Source organism: Aethina tumida, chromosome 7 (assembly GCF_024364675.1).
Source record: "Aethina tumida isolate Nest 87 chromosome 7, icAetTumi1.1, whole genome shotgun sequence".
NCBI lineage: Eukaryota > Metazoa > Arthropoda > Insecta > Coleoptera > Nitidulidae > Aethina > Aethina tumida.
Window position 1 is genome coordinate 15,620,881 of NC_065441.1, and position 16,457 is coordinate 15,637,337.

General features: G+C 35.0%; 3 protein-coding genes across 10 annotated transcripts in view; 2 read left to right on the top strand and 1 right to left on the bottom strand.

Moving 5' to 3' along the window:
• LOC109598183 (protein turtle) overlaps positions 1 to 7,014 on the top strand; it is a 47,620-nt gene extending 40,606 nt beyond the window's left edge. For 4 of the 8 annotated variants that reach the window (XM_049969368.1, XM_049969372.1, XM_049969370.1 and 1 more), the window contains 3 exons: positions 170 to 601; positions 791 to 869; positions 3,031 to 7,014. In XM_049969368.1, coding sequence (XP_049825325.1) covers positions 170 to 601; positions 791 to 869; positions 3,031 to 4,291 — 1,772 coding nt within the window. In that variant the 3' untranslated portion in view covers positions 4,292 to 7,014. Of the gene's footprint in view, positions 1 to 169; positions 602 to 790; positions 870 to 1,160; positions 1,235 to 2,309; positions 2,430 to 3,030 lie in introns of all 8 variants that reach the window. The other 4 variants (XM_020014033.2, XM_049969371.1, XM_049969373.1 and 1 more) reach the window with 2 other exon arrangements.
• Positions 7,015 to 8,454: 1,440 nt separating this feature from the next.
• On the top strand, positions 8,455 to 11,986 carry LOC109607430 (protein borderless). Its single transcript, XM_020023915.2, has 8 exons — positions 8,455 to 8,822; positions 9,537 to 9,771; positions 9,827 to 10,108; positions 10,161 to 10,374; positions 10,431 to 10,626; positions 10,681 to 11,032; positions 11,088 to 11,390; positions 11,449 to 11,986. Exons 1-8 carry the CDS (start codon positions 8,628 to 8,630, stop codon positions 11,691 to 11,693), a joined length of 2,022 nt encoding a protein of 673 aa, XP_019879474.2. The 5' UTR covers positions 8,455 to 8,627; the 3' UTR covers positions 11,694 to 11,986.
• LOC109598194 (patched domain-containing protein 3-like) lies at positions 11,958 to 16,063 on the bottom strand. Its single transcript, XM_049969687.1, has 15 exons — positions 15,801 to 16,063; positions 15,634 to 15,741; positions 15,042 to 15,288; positions 14,914 to 14,987; positions 14,619 to 14,861; positions 14,394 to 14,565; positions 14,116 to 14,337; positions 13,936 to 14,065; positions 13,721 to 13,887; positions 13,418 to 13,666; positions 13,051 to 13,366; positions 12,855 to 12,997; positions 12,645 to 12,806; positions 12,197 to 12,592; positions 11,958 to 12,142 (listed from the first exon to the last, which is right to left on the bottom strand). The coding sequence occupies exons 2-15, from the start codon at positions 15,714 to 15,716 to the stop codon at positions 12,011 to 12,013; spliced, it is 2,736 nt and encodes a 911-aa protein (XP_049825644.1). The 5' UTR covers positions 15,717 to 15,741; positions 15,801 to 16,063; the 3' UTR covers positions 11,958 to 12,010.
• Between the last annotated feature and the right edge of the window lie 394 nt (positions 16,064 to 16,457).

Below are 16,457 nucleotides of genomic sequence, written 5' to 3' on the forward strand. Positions count from 1 at the left end.
GATTTTTGGTTGAACTATTTAAATAAAAAAACATTTTATTTTGTTGTGCATCTTATTTTCTGAAGATGGAACTGTATATAATTTCTAATTGTTTGAACAGCAATTTGATTTCTTTTAACAACAACAAAATCCCGTTTGTAAGAAACAGATTGTTTTGGAATTTTAATAGATTTCCTAAATTCCCTAGGACCAAAACCTGGTGTCCCGCGGAACCTGACCGTAACCGAGATCAGTAACGGGTTCCTGATAACGTGGATGCCGCCGATCGAAAGGGCGAATCTGATCCAGCACTACGTGATCAAATATCGAACTGACGGCCCCTGGAAGACGCTGAACAAAGCGCAGATCCGGCCCGAGGACACGCACTATCTGGTCAAAAATCTCGTCGGCGGTAGGACCTATTACTTCCGCATCCTGGCCTATTCGACCAAGAGCTACGAGAGCAGCGAGGAGGTCAAGTTTTCGGTGCCTGCGCGGGTCAAGCACAAAGCCATCACCGCTGGGGTCGTTGGCGGTATTCTTTTCTTTATCGTCGCCATCATTCTGTCGGTCTGCGCCGTCAAGATCTGCAATAAACGGAAGAGACGGAAACAGGAAAAAGGTACCATTTCTACAAATCCCCTTCCAAACGATCGTAAGCGTCTTGTTTCAACAAATGAACCTCTTTGTTTATTGTAACAAGAAATATCTGGAAGACAATTAATCTTTATAAATCCACAGATACAGATCAATACTGGATCTTTTTTTATGAACTATACATTCTAATAAGTTGCTGTTGTCTCTTTTTCAGCTTATAATATGGTAGCATGTAGAATAACAGATTCTAGAAACGGGGGAAACGCCACGGACAGCCAAGTGCCTTTGAAAAAGTAAGTAGGGCTTGCAATTCCATCTTTGTAATCTGTTCTAATTAATCCTCTACCATTGTAATCTTGCTACTTCTCTTCCGCCAGACTAACAAAACAAAACTATACAATTGTACTAAGAATGGTGAAGGTATATTATAACTTAGTGTAGACAAAATGTAACATATAGACTAATTTTATTTCTTCTTAACGGAATTTAATATCCAGATATAAGTTTTTTGGTGACAGTCTGATGGAGGAGAAATAGAAAGTGTTAAATTGGACAAAACTAGAATCATGATTCTCCTCTTATAGGACGGTTGAGTCCGAGTCGTACCGAGATTACGAAAGTGTATTTATTATTCCCGGGACAAGCGTTGACACAAACCGTAAGCGTCAGGCGTTATTGGTCTTGCTACATCATGCGATCACCCTAAACTCTTTCTCTCTCTTCTTGTCTTTTAGCATTCATTTTTGAGAACCAACCATAATTTCATTTTATTTTTGTATTCTTCATCGATAATTCTTCCACTAAAAGTGACAGGAACCGTTCATCATTTTGTGTTCAATGTTATTTAAGAGAATTGATGAGCTGTTTCAACCAAACTTAACTTATGTACAATGTGACCAAATGTAATAATTATGCTCCTGGTTCGTAAATCTTGATCGCCAAATGGATATCTATTTTATGCCACGTGATAATTTGATTATTCTCCTCATCCAGAGTCCAGTAATCGCATTTGGTAGCGGGATCTACTCTAGATACCTGTAGAGTTAAAGTATATTGCGTTAAAACAGAAGAAATGAAAGCCCGAAGAAACAAATGACCTAGCGCAGTATACTGTGACTTAAGTGTGCTTCATTTGTTCCTGGAATGTAGGGTCGATCCTAGGGTCGGCTGTTTTTTTCTGTGTAGGAGCATTTAGACTACTTTAGAACTACTTTTTACTTGACTTTTTCGCGTTGAGTTTATTCTCATTCATTTTATTATTATTGCTGGCAGATTTGGACGGTTCTGTGGCACCTGAACATGAAATAATAGATGTAACTGTTATTAATGGAGCATCTCGTGATTCATAATTTAGTTCGCACCGCATCCAGAACTAGAAGAAGAAAAATGTTCTCGAAAACAGACATAAAATTGGTCTTTAAAAGGGAACCTAAGATCCTACCAAAACTGCTCAAACTTACTACTGAACAATCTTTATATGTCATGAGTATGTTTGTCCATCATCACCATTCAATATTCAAGAGTGTAGCTGCCAGTCAATTTGATAGACTTTGGATAAAATTATGTTTCTGGCAGCTTCACAAAACAAAATCATCATCGAAACAACAAATATCATAATCGTGATAAAAAAAATTGACAAGATAACTAAACGCGCCTTTGTTTTTTCTTTTTCTTGCATTTCTCTAACCGACCGAATCGTCCGAACCGTGATCCAAATCGGCCAAACAAATCAGTTTCTGATTCGAATCGTGTGTTATGCCCACCGCCCGGATCGACGGACGCTGGAGGGAAAAACAAGAAGAATGCGGTCGACGATGATGTCACGTCCACGTCGACGGCTCGAACACACACATGTATTTCTTTTTTCTTAATCCAACACTTTTCTCTATCAATTTCATTATCGTTTTGATTTTTTCTGTTTATTTTTTTATTATGGTTTATTCATGCACTTCACTCGTTGTTATGTCCACCACCACCATGGCAATGCGTTGCTTCTTCAGTTATGGTGTTGGAAGAAAAACAAACCAGTGAATTGTCCCAATCCCGATTTTGCTATTTTTGATTTTTTTGATTAGACTGGATCCAAAACTTAAAAATTAACCGAAATAGAAATTAAAAAAGTACCATCAACTTGCATGCTCATATTTTAAGATCGAATAATGTATAAGTCAGTTTTCAAAATGTTAATTTTGAGAGAACCTTTTTGGGAGAAATTTTTTAAAAACTTTTTATGGGAATGGAAAAATTCATAGCATGCTTTTGTTGTGCCTGTTGTTTCTTTGTGTTCTGTTTATGCATGTCGATGTATTTTTGTATGCTAATCAAATCAAAATCGATCTCTTCCAAGGATGTATTCATGTTTTTTCGAGTTCTCAAATCATCAAATAATGTTTTGAAGGACGTGGAAGAGATCGGTTTGAAAAAACACAAGTACTAAAGTCAAAATATCTCTAGATTTAGAAAAGGCAGAATACCAGGTATGAGAATCCTTGCGTTCATTGCCAACTGGATCTGGCCTCGTGACCGTTGCCGGTCGGGAAGCCTATCCAGCCTGACCTGGCATCCGGATTACCTGCACACCGGCTCAACGAAATCTCTGGCGCGCATTTCCAGAGCAGCCGACGGTCGATTTGTGCTCGTCGACTCCGTTCTTAGTTTGAGAGCCGACAGTCCTTCAAACATGAGCAGCAGCGATGACGGAGGGTTTTTGCCCAGGAAGAGCAGGAATAGGGCGTCTTGGAGAAAACCTTTGGTCGGATATCCGAGTCAGTTAAGTCTTAGATCTGACGCCTCTGGTCAGAGCACGAAGGTTTTAACCAACTTTTTCCTGGGGCAAAAAATCTTGCATCCAACTTTGAAACCTATACCTACTATCTACAGTCCGATGACCCCTAAGTTTCAATCCAGTTCTCCTGCCACTTCTAGTGGTTTGTTATTAAGTCCTTGGTCACCAATGTATTTTAGCGACCTCAGCTCTGTACGTTATCCAAGTTCTGGTGAGAGGTCTTACCCGACACCTCCAGGTTTTATCCAATTGAAATCAGTACATGAACGATATTCTCAAGAGTTACCCAGCTTGAGAGCAATACATGAAGAGCATCAAGGTTTTATACCAGTACATCCTATTCGTGACAGTCCTAGAGTAGCACCTCAAACTAGATCAAGGGCGAGTAGACTGTTGCCACCAAGACATGCGAGACTGGCAAGAAGTGCGCCAGAATTGGACCACTTAGATCGTTCACCAGAAAGTAGGAGCAGTTCCAGCGGTTTCGGTAGCAAAAACACCTCCCAGCAAAACCAGAGCTCACATAGCGGAAGTATGTTCAACGAGTGGCGTCTTCCACCATATCGTGCACCACCTCCACCGCCTACGATCCTTCCCCCGCCTCCCCCCATAGTGGGACATTGGTTGGAGTTGGCATCTTCATCACCGTCAGCTTCCGACCACCTTCACAAGGCTGTAGACGTTGGTAGTGTCGACGGCCATTACGAATTCGATCCCAGCACCCCAACGCCAACTCCTTCAACACCAATAGGTTCCAGAGATATAGATCTGGATTCGGGACCTCCGACGACTAGGAAGAGTTACAGCACGTTGAGAGGGAGGTACGATAACATCGATGCGAGAGTGCAGGCGATGAAGGAGGAGTTCAACGAGTTCAGGAAAAGGCAGGCCAGCAGACGACGGACGCAGGAACTGGAGAGCGCTTGCTGAGTATTAACGCGTCGAGCAATCGGTTTTGGTGGGTCATTGGGTCATTGCGCACAAATGTCTGTTTTGACTTTTTTGTTTTGATGTGGGAAAGTAACAAGAATGATTTTGTACTCCGCTATAATTAATTATACTTATTTGTATTATTGTAATTACGAATGATCAATTTTAAATCGTCGTTTTTGTTACTTTTCTGTTTAAGTTCTATTCAAAATAAAATGACAGCATATTCTAAACGAAAACTGGCTCTGCGTTTGCGCCAGCGTGTTATAATATTAAAAAATCGTCGACCACCAAGATCTGTTGCTCTTTTTTAATACATTCGTGAAAAAAGTGCAGTGTTGCGTTTCACCCCCTTTCCCTCGTTTAAAAAACTAATGAAGACTTTAAATGAAAATTTATTCTACCCTAAGTGTGATATCGTAACTACTATTGTAACGAAATATGTTCTAAATTTAAAATTAAATTGAAAAAAACAGAACCAAAACTCCAATAAATGAACTTTTATTATAAACAACAAATTCTTAATTTTAGGTATTCATTCACATTATATGAAAACAAATTACATCGTATTTCTATTCGTAGAGTGTAAGTTATGCTCAATTTAATACACGTGGACGGAAACGGAAAAATCCTTTTTTACTAGCAATTTGTAAATAATATTATACATAGTTTAAAACTTAACTAGTTAATTAATTATTATTGACATGCATATATATTCAAGCAAAGGCAAATTATTTATTAAATCGTGAGTGGAGTTTACTCGTGTATGTACATACTTTTGTATGTCCCATCCGACTTTTGTTACTGCAAAGATCGTAATTGGATTAAGCCGTAGAGATTTTGGAGGTTTGTAAATTTTGACGAAACAATTATTCTAAATAAAATTAGGACCTTAGGCTAGGAAATATGATTGTTTACCGACGTCAATATTTTCCCGTTTCCGTTCAAGAAACACTACACATCTCAAAAGATTTTTTAAAAAAGTGACGTTGTGCTGAACTAGTGTGAAAATGCGGCGTCGCCCGCATAACCATACCGAGCAAAATCAATCACCTCATCAATAAGATAGACGCGATTTATTACTCGAAGATGATGCAATTAAAATTCGATTGGTTTTACTCGGAATTGGAAATCGTTTTGTAATAAATCTAACGCTTTAGCGTGGTCCCCCGGGATCACGGAGGCCATTTTGGCCTCGAAACATTCCGTGAGGCTGTTTTGCAAAAATGTAATACTAAGTGTACTAGACATAAACCAGTGTATAACGTAAAAGTACCTTACTATGTTATAGAGCACTATGCAACAGTTTTTCAGTTTCCAAACCAGTTTCAAGCACTCTCTCGAACGGTCCAGGTCCTCTGGAAGGTGGTCCATGATTAAATTATCGCAGATTCGGGAAGTAAATCAGGAATAAAGTGGCATAGATTCACCTGCATGGAAACTATTTACTTACTTACACTCTATAGTAATTTAATAAAACTGATATGTTTTATGCTTTCGCATTCTTCTTCAAATCACGATTGAATAGTGCTCTAATTGGACGCTTTCGTCCTCCGATGTTTTATTTCACGGGATCCACCTAACAGACTAATTTATTTTAATTTTATTATTTATTTTTGTTATTGTTGATAAAAATTCGATGCGGTCCTATTCTATATGTATGTAAGTCATAATCGTGCAATAAAAATATTCTAAACTAGGCTTCATCTATAAGTGAATGGTTCGTCCTTCCGCCAAAGGGTTGGACCAGTTATTATTTTTTATATTTCGTACCTTGAGTAGCATAGACACGGTAATATTTATTAAAAGAGATGTAGAGATATCTAATTTAAAAATTATTGTGATAAGTCTGTTCACAACACGGTTCTTGAGTGTGAATATGAGACTATTGTGATGTTGGGAGCGTTTTATATAATATCTAGAGATTTTTATAAACATGGCAGTTTGTTAGGTTGATCTTTTGACCAGACATAAAATAATCCTTTTTACATTCGTTTTTTAAGTCTGGTCGTTTAATTGATAGTTTGTTTGCGTTGTTCAAATCTATAGTGATAAGAATAAGCTACGGTTACAAGATTTTTATATTTGTCGTACCTATTAATAAATAATGTATTACCTCGAAATTACAAGAACATATCGTTTTCAAGCATTTTTTCATTTTGAATACAAACGATTATGATTTAAAGAATTTGCTATGGATTCGTGGTTTGTAACTGTAGCTTATTTTATAGTGATATTAGTTTCTTAATGTCTGAAATAAGTACAAGTTTATATTTATATTTTATAGTTTGAATTGTTATTTTTTCGCGTGAATGGTTGTGTGTATGTTTAAACAATAATGTAAAAAAATACACGAAAATTCTAACAAATTCTTAACCATAACTTATACAACTTCGCATATTTAAAAACCAAATACAACATCTTGCCTTTATTTATTTAATTAATTTAAGAAACGGATAAAAATAAAACACAATTTTAATACAATTTTGCAAGTTTAGGCACAATACAAATCTTTTTCTAAAATTCGAAAACCGAAAAAGTATAATTAATATAACTCTGATTGTACATGAATTAATATCATTTCCACGAGCACACTGAAATTAGCTGTAGTACTATTAGATTTAAGTGTTGTGTAGAATACTATATACAGTTGTTACTATGTAACTGAAGCTGTACAAAGCATCACATCTAAAATACAATAATGTTGCCAGATCTCATAAAAACACAGACTTTTATTCCACTACCTACTCTAATCATTCAAAGTTATGAGCTAGGTAAGTATAAGCAGCTAAAATTTAGGAACACAGTTTCAGAGGTAGGTATTACTCACGCAAAAATGTGTTGTGAATTGAGGTCATGCCTTCTAATCAAATTCTGTAAATTGTCGCGTAATTGAGCCTTTTTAAACGTGCTCCATTTAAACCTTTGCAAGTTTCGTTCCAATTTTAACAAACATCATAATTCGTAACCCACACATTATTAATACTGACTCAATAGCAAATTAAAAGCAGCCGACGAGAAACGCAAAAACTTGCTGTGATGCATTAGAGATCATTATTTTGGTGCATCGAAGTGATCCATTGTTTACGTTTTGATTGGATGTTTTGTCGGAAATAGTTTGCGACTGGGACGGATAAAAATAAATTCATTGTAAACCGATAATTGATCATTGATCAGGAAAATTGGACAGGACTGTATATATCAACGTTAAATCATGTTGTTATTTCATCATTATTTACTTCTGTTCCGTTAATTCAATTGAATTAATTTAAACCGAATACTTAAACATATTTAATCTATAAAAAAAGGTTCCTGTGTGTACGATCGGAGATTTCTAAAGTGTAATACGGGTTTTAAATTGGCGGAAACCCTAAATTGTCCATTCACGAGGGCAGCAATTACGCTCAATCGTGTCCACCTACATTTTGATCAACCAGGCAAAAGCCACTAAGATATTTAGATAAATTGACGTTTGTTTGTTTGCTCTCGTTCGCTGCGATTCGGTCTTAAATCTTCTCTTAAATTAAAAATTTTCATCTTCTCAAATTGTATCATACCTAAAGTACATCTTTCTTTTAATTTATCATTCCTGGACTCGAATTTTTATGTTGTATCATCTATATTTGAGCATTACAGGTTTAATTGGTTTGTGGGAGGTAAAATGTCGCAAATAATCTAATCACACTTAAGTAATAAAATAATTTTTATATTAACAAACATGCCACAACAAAATTGTTACATTTTGTTGTTTATATACCATGTAGGTTTAGAATTGTTTAAAATGGTGATATATTTCAAAATTTAAAGAAGTTTTGTCTACTAATTTTTTAAATATATTATGTTACTTTGTTATTAATTATTCGGTATGCTTTGTTTAAATTTTTATTGTCAAATTTGTTATTCATAAAAGTGTCCTGCTGCTAATGACAGTTTATATACCAAAATAACAAAAACAATAATGTAAGAGTTAAATAATAACCCGGATGTTGATGTGCCATACACGTATTGTATTGTCACCTCATTTACCAATCCCACATAAGTCTCCTGTTAATTCTCATTCCCGCGACACGTCCCAGTAATTAATTCCTGGCCCACCTCTGCCTTTTAACCATCATTAGCCATTAAAGAAACGAAAAAAATAACACAACGTAATACAATAGTTATTGCCGACCGTCGTATAGAATACATAGGCAAAACAGCGTTAGTACAGTCCGCTCTCTATCACGGTCTAATGCTAATCATGTTGATGCCTCTATCGCTCCGCAATTGATTCCGTTTCGCGTTTCCAGTTTTTGTTCCAGTCGACGAAGACGATTTGTGTCGCAAGTGTGGTAAAATGTTAAGTGGCGTTGCTGTTTTTCATGTGATCGTGCCGTTTTTCCTGTGCTTTCCCGCCGTCCTATCGTATTATTTTAATGATAACCAGCCCACTTATCTGACCGGTGCGGTCGGCGATTATGTGATCTTCAACTGTGAGATCGACTTCCCTCAGGAGATACCCATTCCCTACAAACTCATCTGGAGGAAAGGAGTACGTAAATTTTTAATATACGCTTCTTACTAAGATAAATTCGAGAAAGAAGTAATGGAACTTAGACCATAAATATCTCAACCTTCAACGGAATGTTTGTTAACACCTTCATCCACTTAGGTCTCCAACTGCATGTCAATGAAACCATATGTGGACATCAGCTATAAATATAGGATAACAATTGTATCAAATTAAATGGCCGCAAGTCGTCTTTAATTAGATTAGTTTTATCGAAAGTGGGAAGGAAATAAATAAATTTAATCACATTAGTTAGGTCAATTTTAAATTAACTTAACGAGAATAATGTAAACAAAATTAATTATAGAACGTTACCCAATTTATTTTGATTATTTATGGTATACCTTTTATTTGCTTATTTTTGTTATTAGGATAATTCTGGACCTTTTGTCTTTGTACATTTATTGATATAAACGTATTGTTTTTGTTGTTTGTTTATCAACTATTTAATATCAGTAATTAATTTTCACAACGATATTGTATTGCAAATAATTTTATACCATAATAAAGTGTGCATTTCAAAATGTTTTCTGATCAGATTACTAATATTAAATTTAAAAATAAATTAATACTGGTGAATAATAAACGACTTCAAATATATATTTTTCAATGTCATTATAGGATGGGAAAATATAAATATTTACAATTTCAAATTAAACAGTTTTAATATAATAAACAAACTGTAACTTAATTCAGGGTGAAGTTATTTATTCGTGGCGAGATGGAATCGTGACGGAATCCGACGATTACGTAGGTAGGATAAATCTTCTAAACAGAGGCTTCCACAACTTCCAACAGTATGGAAAGGCATCCATCAACTTAACCTCCATCCGAGAATCGGATGCTGGATGGTTCGAATGCAAGATCATCTACCCCAACAGAAATCCCAGCAGTCGTAACAATGGAACGTGGTTTCACCTCACAGTTAGCGGTACGACAATTATTTATAAAAGCTATTAAAATTGTAAATCAATCCCGCTTTTCAGGTGGAAATCTGTTGGCTGTGCCTCCGATAAACAAAACAGTCTTGGAAGGGGAGGAGGCGCAGTTCGATTGTCTGGCAAAAGACCTGACGGTTAAAATAAAATGGTTTAAGGACAATATTCCTCTTGAGGAGTACCACGATCTCATGCAAAGATCTTGGATAACCAAAGACAACACCCTTGTCATTCATCCCACTGATTTAGGCGACTATGGCGAGTATGAGTGCGAAGCCTCCAATGACATTGGAGAAAAACAGCTCACCAGAGCCTTCCTCAACGTTCAATGTAATTTTTCATTGTTATATTTGTTCGTGGTTTTTATGTTTTATTGTTGTAGACAAAGCGAAGGTTATATACGCACCTCCAGAAATCTATTTACCATTTGGAAGGCCAGCTTTGATAGACTGTCACTTCAGAGCAAATCCACCCTTAACCAACTTAAGATGGGAAAAAGATGGCTTTTTATTCGATCCTTACAACATTCAAGGTGTGTTTTACAGACGAAATGGTAGTTTGTATTTCAATAAAGTTGATGAAACACACAACGGAAAGTAATAAAAATTTGTAACTGTTTAAAACAAAAGTTGTTAATGTTAATTTTTACTAGGTATACTTGTACACCATACAATGACTTAGGGACTCAAGGTCCGTCACCAATTATGCACGTGATGGTACAAAGGCCTCCGGTTTTCGTGCACACTCCGCACAATTTATATCTGAAGAAATTGGGGGAAACTGTTGAGATGCCTTGTGATGCTACTGATGGTGACAATGGACACAAACCAATAATCGTTTGGTACAGAGTAAGTATCAATATTTGGTACCATTGAAGGAAAATCTGAAATACTTAATTATAGAAAGATGGGCAGTCTCTTCCTGTGGGCAGATACTCAATAAAAGACGGCAACTTAACAATAGTAGATATCGAAGAACATGATCGAGGATTATATCAGTGTTCTGCCACGAATAAAGCAGCGACAATAACGGCAGAAACTGAACTGTTGGTGGAGAATATTCCATCAAGTGCACCATACAATTTATCAGCAGTTTCTAGTCCATATTCAGTGCATATTAGTTGGTTGGCTGGAAGACAACGAGCGAACATTGACTTTAGCGTTTGGTACAAAGCTGTTGATCAAACTGAATGGAAGACGTATCCTGTTCCGAACATCAGGACTTTGGAGGCCACCATTACAAATTTGAAACCTGGTCGGTTGTTCTAGGTTGTTAGTATGTAAGTCTCAATAATTAATTTTCTTTATAGAAACTGAATATGAATTTATGGTACTGTGTAAAGACGATAATGGTGACGGATTGTTTAGTAAATCGCTTCGTATTTGGACGAAAAACGCAGATGGGGAAACAGAAACGTTCAAAAGCACCGGATTTCCTCCAATTGGTTATCCTAGAAATGTGACGGTTAGTAGTCAAAATGATGGACTTTTGGTAACCTGGGAACGTCCTGAATATGGCATGGAACATTTGAAGAAGTATGTTGTGAGATGGAGTCAAGGTCCTGATGAATATATATTTGGATCCGATGAAACAACTGATACAAGTTATTTGAGTAAGTTGGACGAATATATAGACATACAGATTCCACAATTAAAATTTTAATTTTGTAGTAACGAATCTTCTGGAGGGAAACGAATACGATATACAAGTAGTAGCAATTTCTTTAGACGATCAACAGGCGGTGTCAGAAAAAGTCACAGCTATTTTTCCTGGCTATAAAAGTATAAAAGCAGTGTCGACTGGCATCATTGCAGGATTGGCTTTTCTTACAGCCGCATTTCTAGCTGTTTTTTACTACAAGAGGCGATTTGTTAAGAACGACAACAGTAATTATAAACAAAATGTAAAAATGTGAAGTCGAAGATTTTTATTGGCGACAAACTGATGTAAATATGTATAGTTTAAGAATTTAGAGACTGCCTTAAATTGTTCAAGACGTAGAATTAGATTTGATATGTCTTGAATATTTGTATTTATGTTAGTTTGTCATATATTTTTTAATTTATTTAACAAATATAAAGCTTACTTTGGACTGTACACTTACCGAAAATATATACAAGTATTTTTATAACTTTGTAAATATTATAGTTAGTCTCCTTATAGTACTATGTAAAAAATATTTAACAAAATAAATTTTATTTAAATCTATCTACAAATATGATTGTATACTATTTATTTAATTTCTATGTCAGTTTGAGGAACTAGGTTGTGTTTTCTGTAAGGTTTGGAGCCCACCCAACTTAAGATCACTGGCAATAATACCACACCATGAAACAATCCAAATAATATGACTAGAAGGAAAATCTGTAATGGGAATATTATTAGTACAACTTATAATATATTTGTCATTATCATTACTTTGAAAAAAGCTCTAAAGGTGTAAGCATCTGACTGGCTTAACATACACACTCCAATTAAAGTAGACAGTCCTCCGTACAAAACAGCACTTCCAATAGTACTGACAGTCTCCAAAGCTCTTTCAGCCCTACTTCCATTTTGTACAGTCAAAAAGGTGTGCCCAATGTGCGTGGCGTAATCCACGCACAAACCAATAGCCAATTCCAATCCAATGCAAGACACCAAATCAATGGTTAATCCCCATCTTTGCATGAAGCCACAGACGTTGACCATGGTGATTAGGACGCAAATGAAGATCCAAAAGCAGATCTGTAGGTCGGTGATGAGCAGTACTGTGCATCCCATCACGCATAATAAGGCTAGTTGAAGGTTTCTCATCACTTCAATGTCGATGACCTAGAACAATAGTTTCGTGGGTTTCGTCTCAATAACAGAAAATGTGTTTTACTTCGTCCGTGATCCATGTGGCGAACACTTTAGACCATACTGTAGAAAACATGTCACCCGTAGTAAAATTCGAACCGGCGGGTATTCGTCTTACTTCGTGCATTGCGGGTATGTATTCTTTTGGGTGCGAGAAATGTTTGAAATAGAAGTTAATACTGGCCATCTAAAAGTGTCTTCTATTATTTTAATTACCGAGTTGGTAAATACTTGCCTTTATTTTAGAAACTGGAATTCCACATTCTATTGGTCGTTCAAACTGGAAGTTTGCTTGGAAAATTGCGTGCTTTGGGCTGAAGAGGAATTTGGACAAAAATAAATTAAATCTGTCTTCATCCAAGGGACTTTCGTACACATCTAAAATATTCCAATTAATGCTCAAATTAATAATAAAGAATAATAGTTACTACCATGATTAAAATTGTCGAAGACGAAATTTCGAAATGGATCAACCCACGATACAACGTTAGAGGTGATGTTGCTTAAATTTTGTAACTCATCAACCATTCGTTTGATGTTGGTCAATTCGTGGGTGTAATTAATCTGTCCCATGTACAAAGCAGCATCCATACCATACGTAGGGTAGTAATGCACCCTTGTTTTAATAAATTTTCCCATGTATGTATTTGATGGTATGAACCAAAGGGGATCGAAGTGTTTTTCTAGTTTTAAGGAACTTTCAATACTGAATCCGAGACAAACTATTGAAATTACTATCACAATTATCTAAAAAAGCAATTCTTATTTTTTAATACAAGGATTTTTTAAAGAACATACTTTTCCGGGAGTGGTAAATATCACATTTGTGTAAAGCGCTTCAAATACTTTATTGGTGTAGTTAACTTGACTGCACTTGTTTGGCACATGTTTCTTGTGTTTAATACATATTAAAATACCATTTCGTCCTGAGTTTATTCTATACTCGTCTAATACTAAACAGGCGGTGAAAAACGTTATCGAAAAAATATAAATCATTAACACGCATAAACCTGCATAAATGCAGAACGACTCGAGACATGGCAAAATCTATAATAAGAAAAATCGATTGATATGTATTTAAATGGGTTTTAGTGCATTTACTGTTGATGATCCGATGATGAAAGCAATGACATCAGTTATAGAAGTCACTGTTATTGAAACACCAGCATGTTTCAACATCATTCCAACCTTCTCCGGTAGTGGTCGATTTTTGCAACTTTCCCCCAGCTCGTTCCAACATGTCATTATCACAAACATGTCATCCACACCTTAAATTTTTATTTTTTTATAAATATTTATGTAGAATATTGTCCTACCTAAACCCATTAAAAGAAATGGCAAACTGGTGTGGACAGGTCCATAATAAACTCCAAACAAGGAACATAAACCACATCCAACTATAAAAGACATGCCTATAGTTAATAATCCTAATGATCCTAAAATTACCTGCATTTAACTTTTATATACACTTAGTTGTAACAGTTTTGGAAACATACTCTTGATTCTATGAAATTGAATTTGGATAATACTATTTGTACATAGATCACCATGATGAAAACTCCAAGAATTAGTTTGTTAATGTCTTGAAACATAGTCGCGTTGCTAATGTCTCCAAAACTTCTTCCAGATGCGTAGACATAATCGTAATTAATATATTGGGATGCATTTTTCATTATTTCTAAAAAATTTAGTTCCCAACTCAAGGCTTCTTCTGATGCCTAAAATGTATTGTTAATTTGCATGAACAATGTTGACAATTCGGAATGGATTGTACCCAATCAGCAGTTCCCGCCATATTCCCGACTTTATCCATATCCACAGTGGAAAAATTAATATTAACCCACCAAATATTGGTGATAGCTTTGGCTTTTACTATTTTGCCACTTGAATCGGTTTCTATGCCTCCAAGAAGGTCTTTGTAGTTTTTCATCCTTCCAAAAATAGGACTAAAATTGAAAAACGTTTATTTTACATCTTTGGCGATTTTAATTGAACTAACTCTGTCATTAAAGAGTTTATCACACTTAAAATATCACTTTTTGTCAACTGTTCAATTTTAGTTTCGTTAAAGTCCCACAATTCTAAAATACTTCTTTCAAAACATTCCTGTTGCATTACTTCTACGAAACTACAATACAATGCAGGATTTAAGTTGATGCTTGGGTCGAAAGTTTTATTGTTTGTGGGATCCGAATTATCTAGATTAAAGATTTGAAGGAGCTTTTTATCCATTTTTGGTATTCTAAAATGAGACGCTAAAAATTAAATAACAGGGTCGAGATAATTGATATTACTTGAAACAAACGTCTTCCCATCGAATGTTATCTGAAGTCTTGGAGTTTCTGACTTGATTGTCTAAATCGTAGAGCTGGAAAACGGTTTAAAATCAATTGAGGTATAAACAACAAAGATTTTTACGCACAGTTCTCAATACGTCGGGCGTCAGAACGTCATCTGCGCTAATAATGACGCTTTGCACTCGAAAGCCGCGTTCCACCGTCGACATCAGCCATTGGGAGTCGCGAATGAAACTTGTATATGGGGGCACCCATAACTTCAAAGGGTTTTTTTCTTGTCGAAATCGAAAGAATCCAAACGAACTCAAAATCACTACCAGCCAACATATTGCTATTGTTCTTATGGGGAATTTTCCGACATTTACTCCCAATCTAAGGAGAATTCAAAAAAGTGTTAATTCATTAAATAATTAATTAACAAGTAATTTAAAATTAACAATTTTAATTTACACCACACTTTGTAATTAGCTATTATAAATTAAACGTTTATGTTGATTTGTATGAAATTGCCACTAATGCTGTTTAAATCAAGTTTACTAATGGCTATAATAAAAAGAAAGTGCATATTATTACTTAGTTTTTGTACGAGTATTTTACCTTGAGCAAAGTATTTGTAAATGTATATATGTAATCTAATAACAATAAATTTGAACAACACAAGTAATTAATACATACTAATTCAGTAACGAAGAAACGTAAAAAGTAAATGCGACTTACTTGTAAAATACGAGTTCAGTGTGTTGGACGACTGTAGAAGTGCACCTCTGGAAACAACTTAAAATTCCCGCAAAACTCGACATTCTGCAGGCACTCACCAATCGTTAACTAACAATATTTCCATAATTAACAAAGACGACGAACGACTTGAGTAACCAGTTGATTACCTCATTCCCTAATTGATTGAACCTAACCTATATTAGTTATTATTTTTAATTGTTAATCAAATATTTTTAATTAAGCAATTTTATCTGTTGAGCACAATGGAAATTAGTTGTCTAAAAATGTATATAAATAGCTATCTAGGTCGTAATTGTATATTAGAGGATGAGTAATAAAATCAATCTACTTGTTACATTGTATAAATTATTGTAAATGGAGAAACAGGTGTTACTTATCAAATCCAGATTTTTGTTATCTATAGTACTTTCTACAAGTATAGGTTACGAAAAATAATATTATGCGAGTCCACTTAATGTGACATCTGTCATTGTTCTACCAGAAATGTTTAAAATAATTGTAATAAATTATGCAATAAATTAATAATTCAATAATTTACTTAATTAACATGAATTAGAGTATTTAATCTATCAAATATTAATACTGTAATCTAGGTTGCATAATGTTAAAAGCTTTCAAATCCTAAAGTCAGCATTTTACAGTACTGTATAATAATACATAGAGTGTAAGTAAAAGTATATATTGTATAGATGTTTTGAAAAGTTTTTTGCGACCAAATTAAATATTTTTTAATGAATTAATTTATGATTGTTTTTATAATTGAAAAATTTATAAATATTAGTTAAAAAAATTGACTTAAAAAT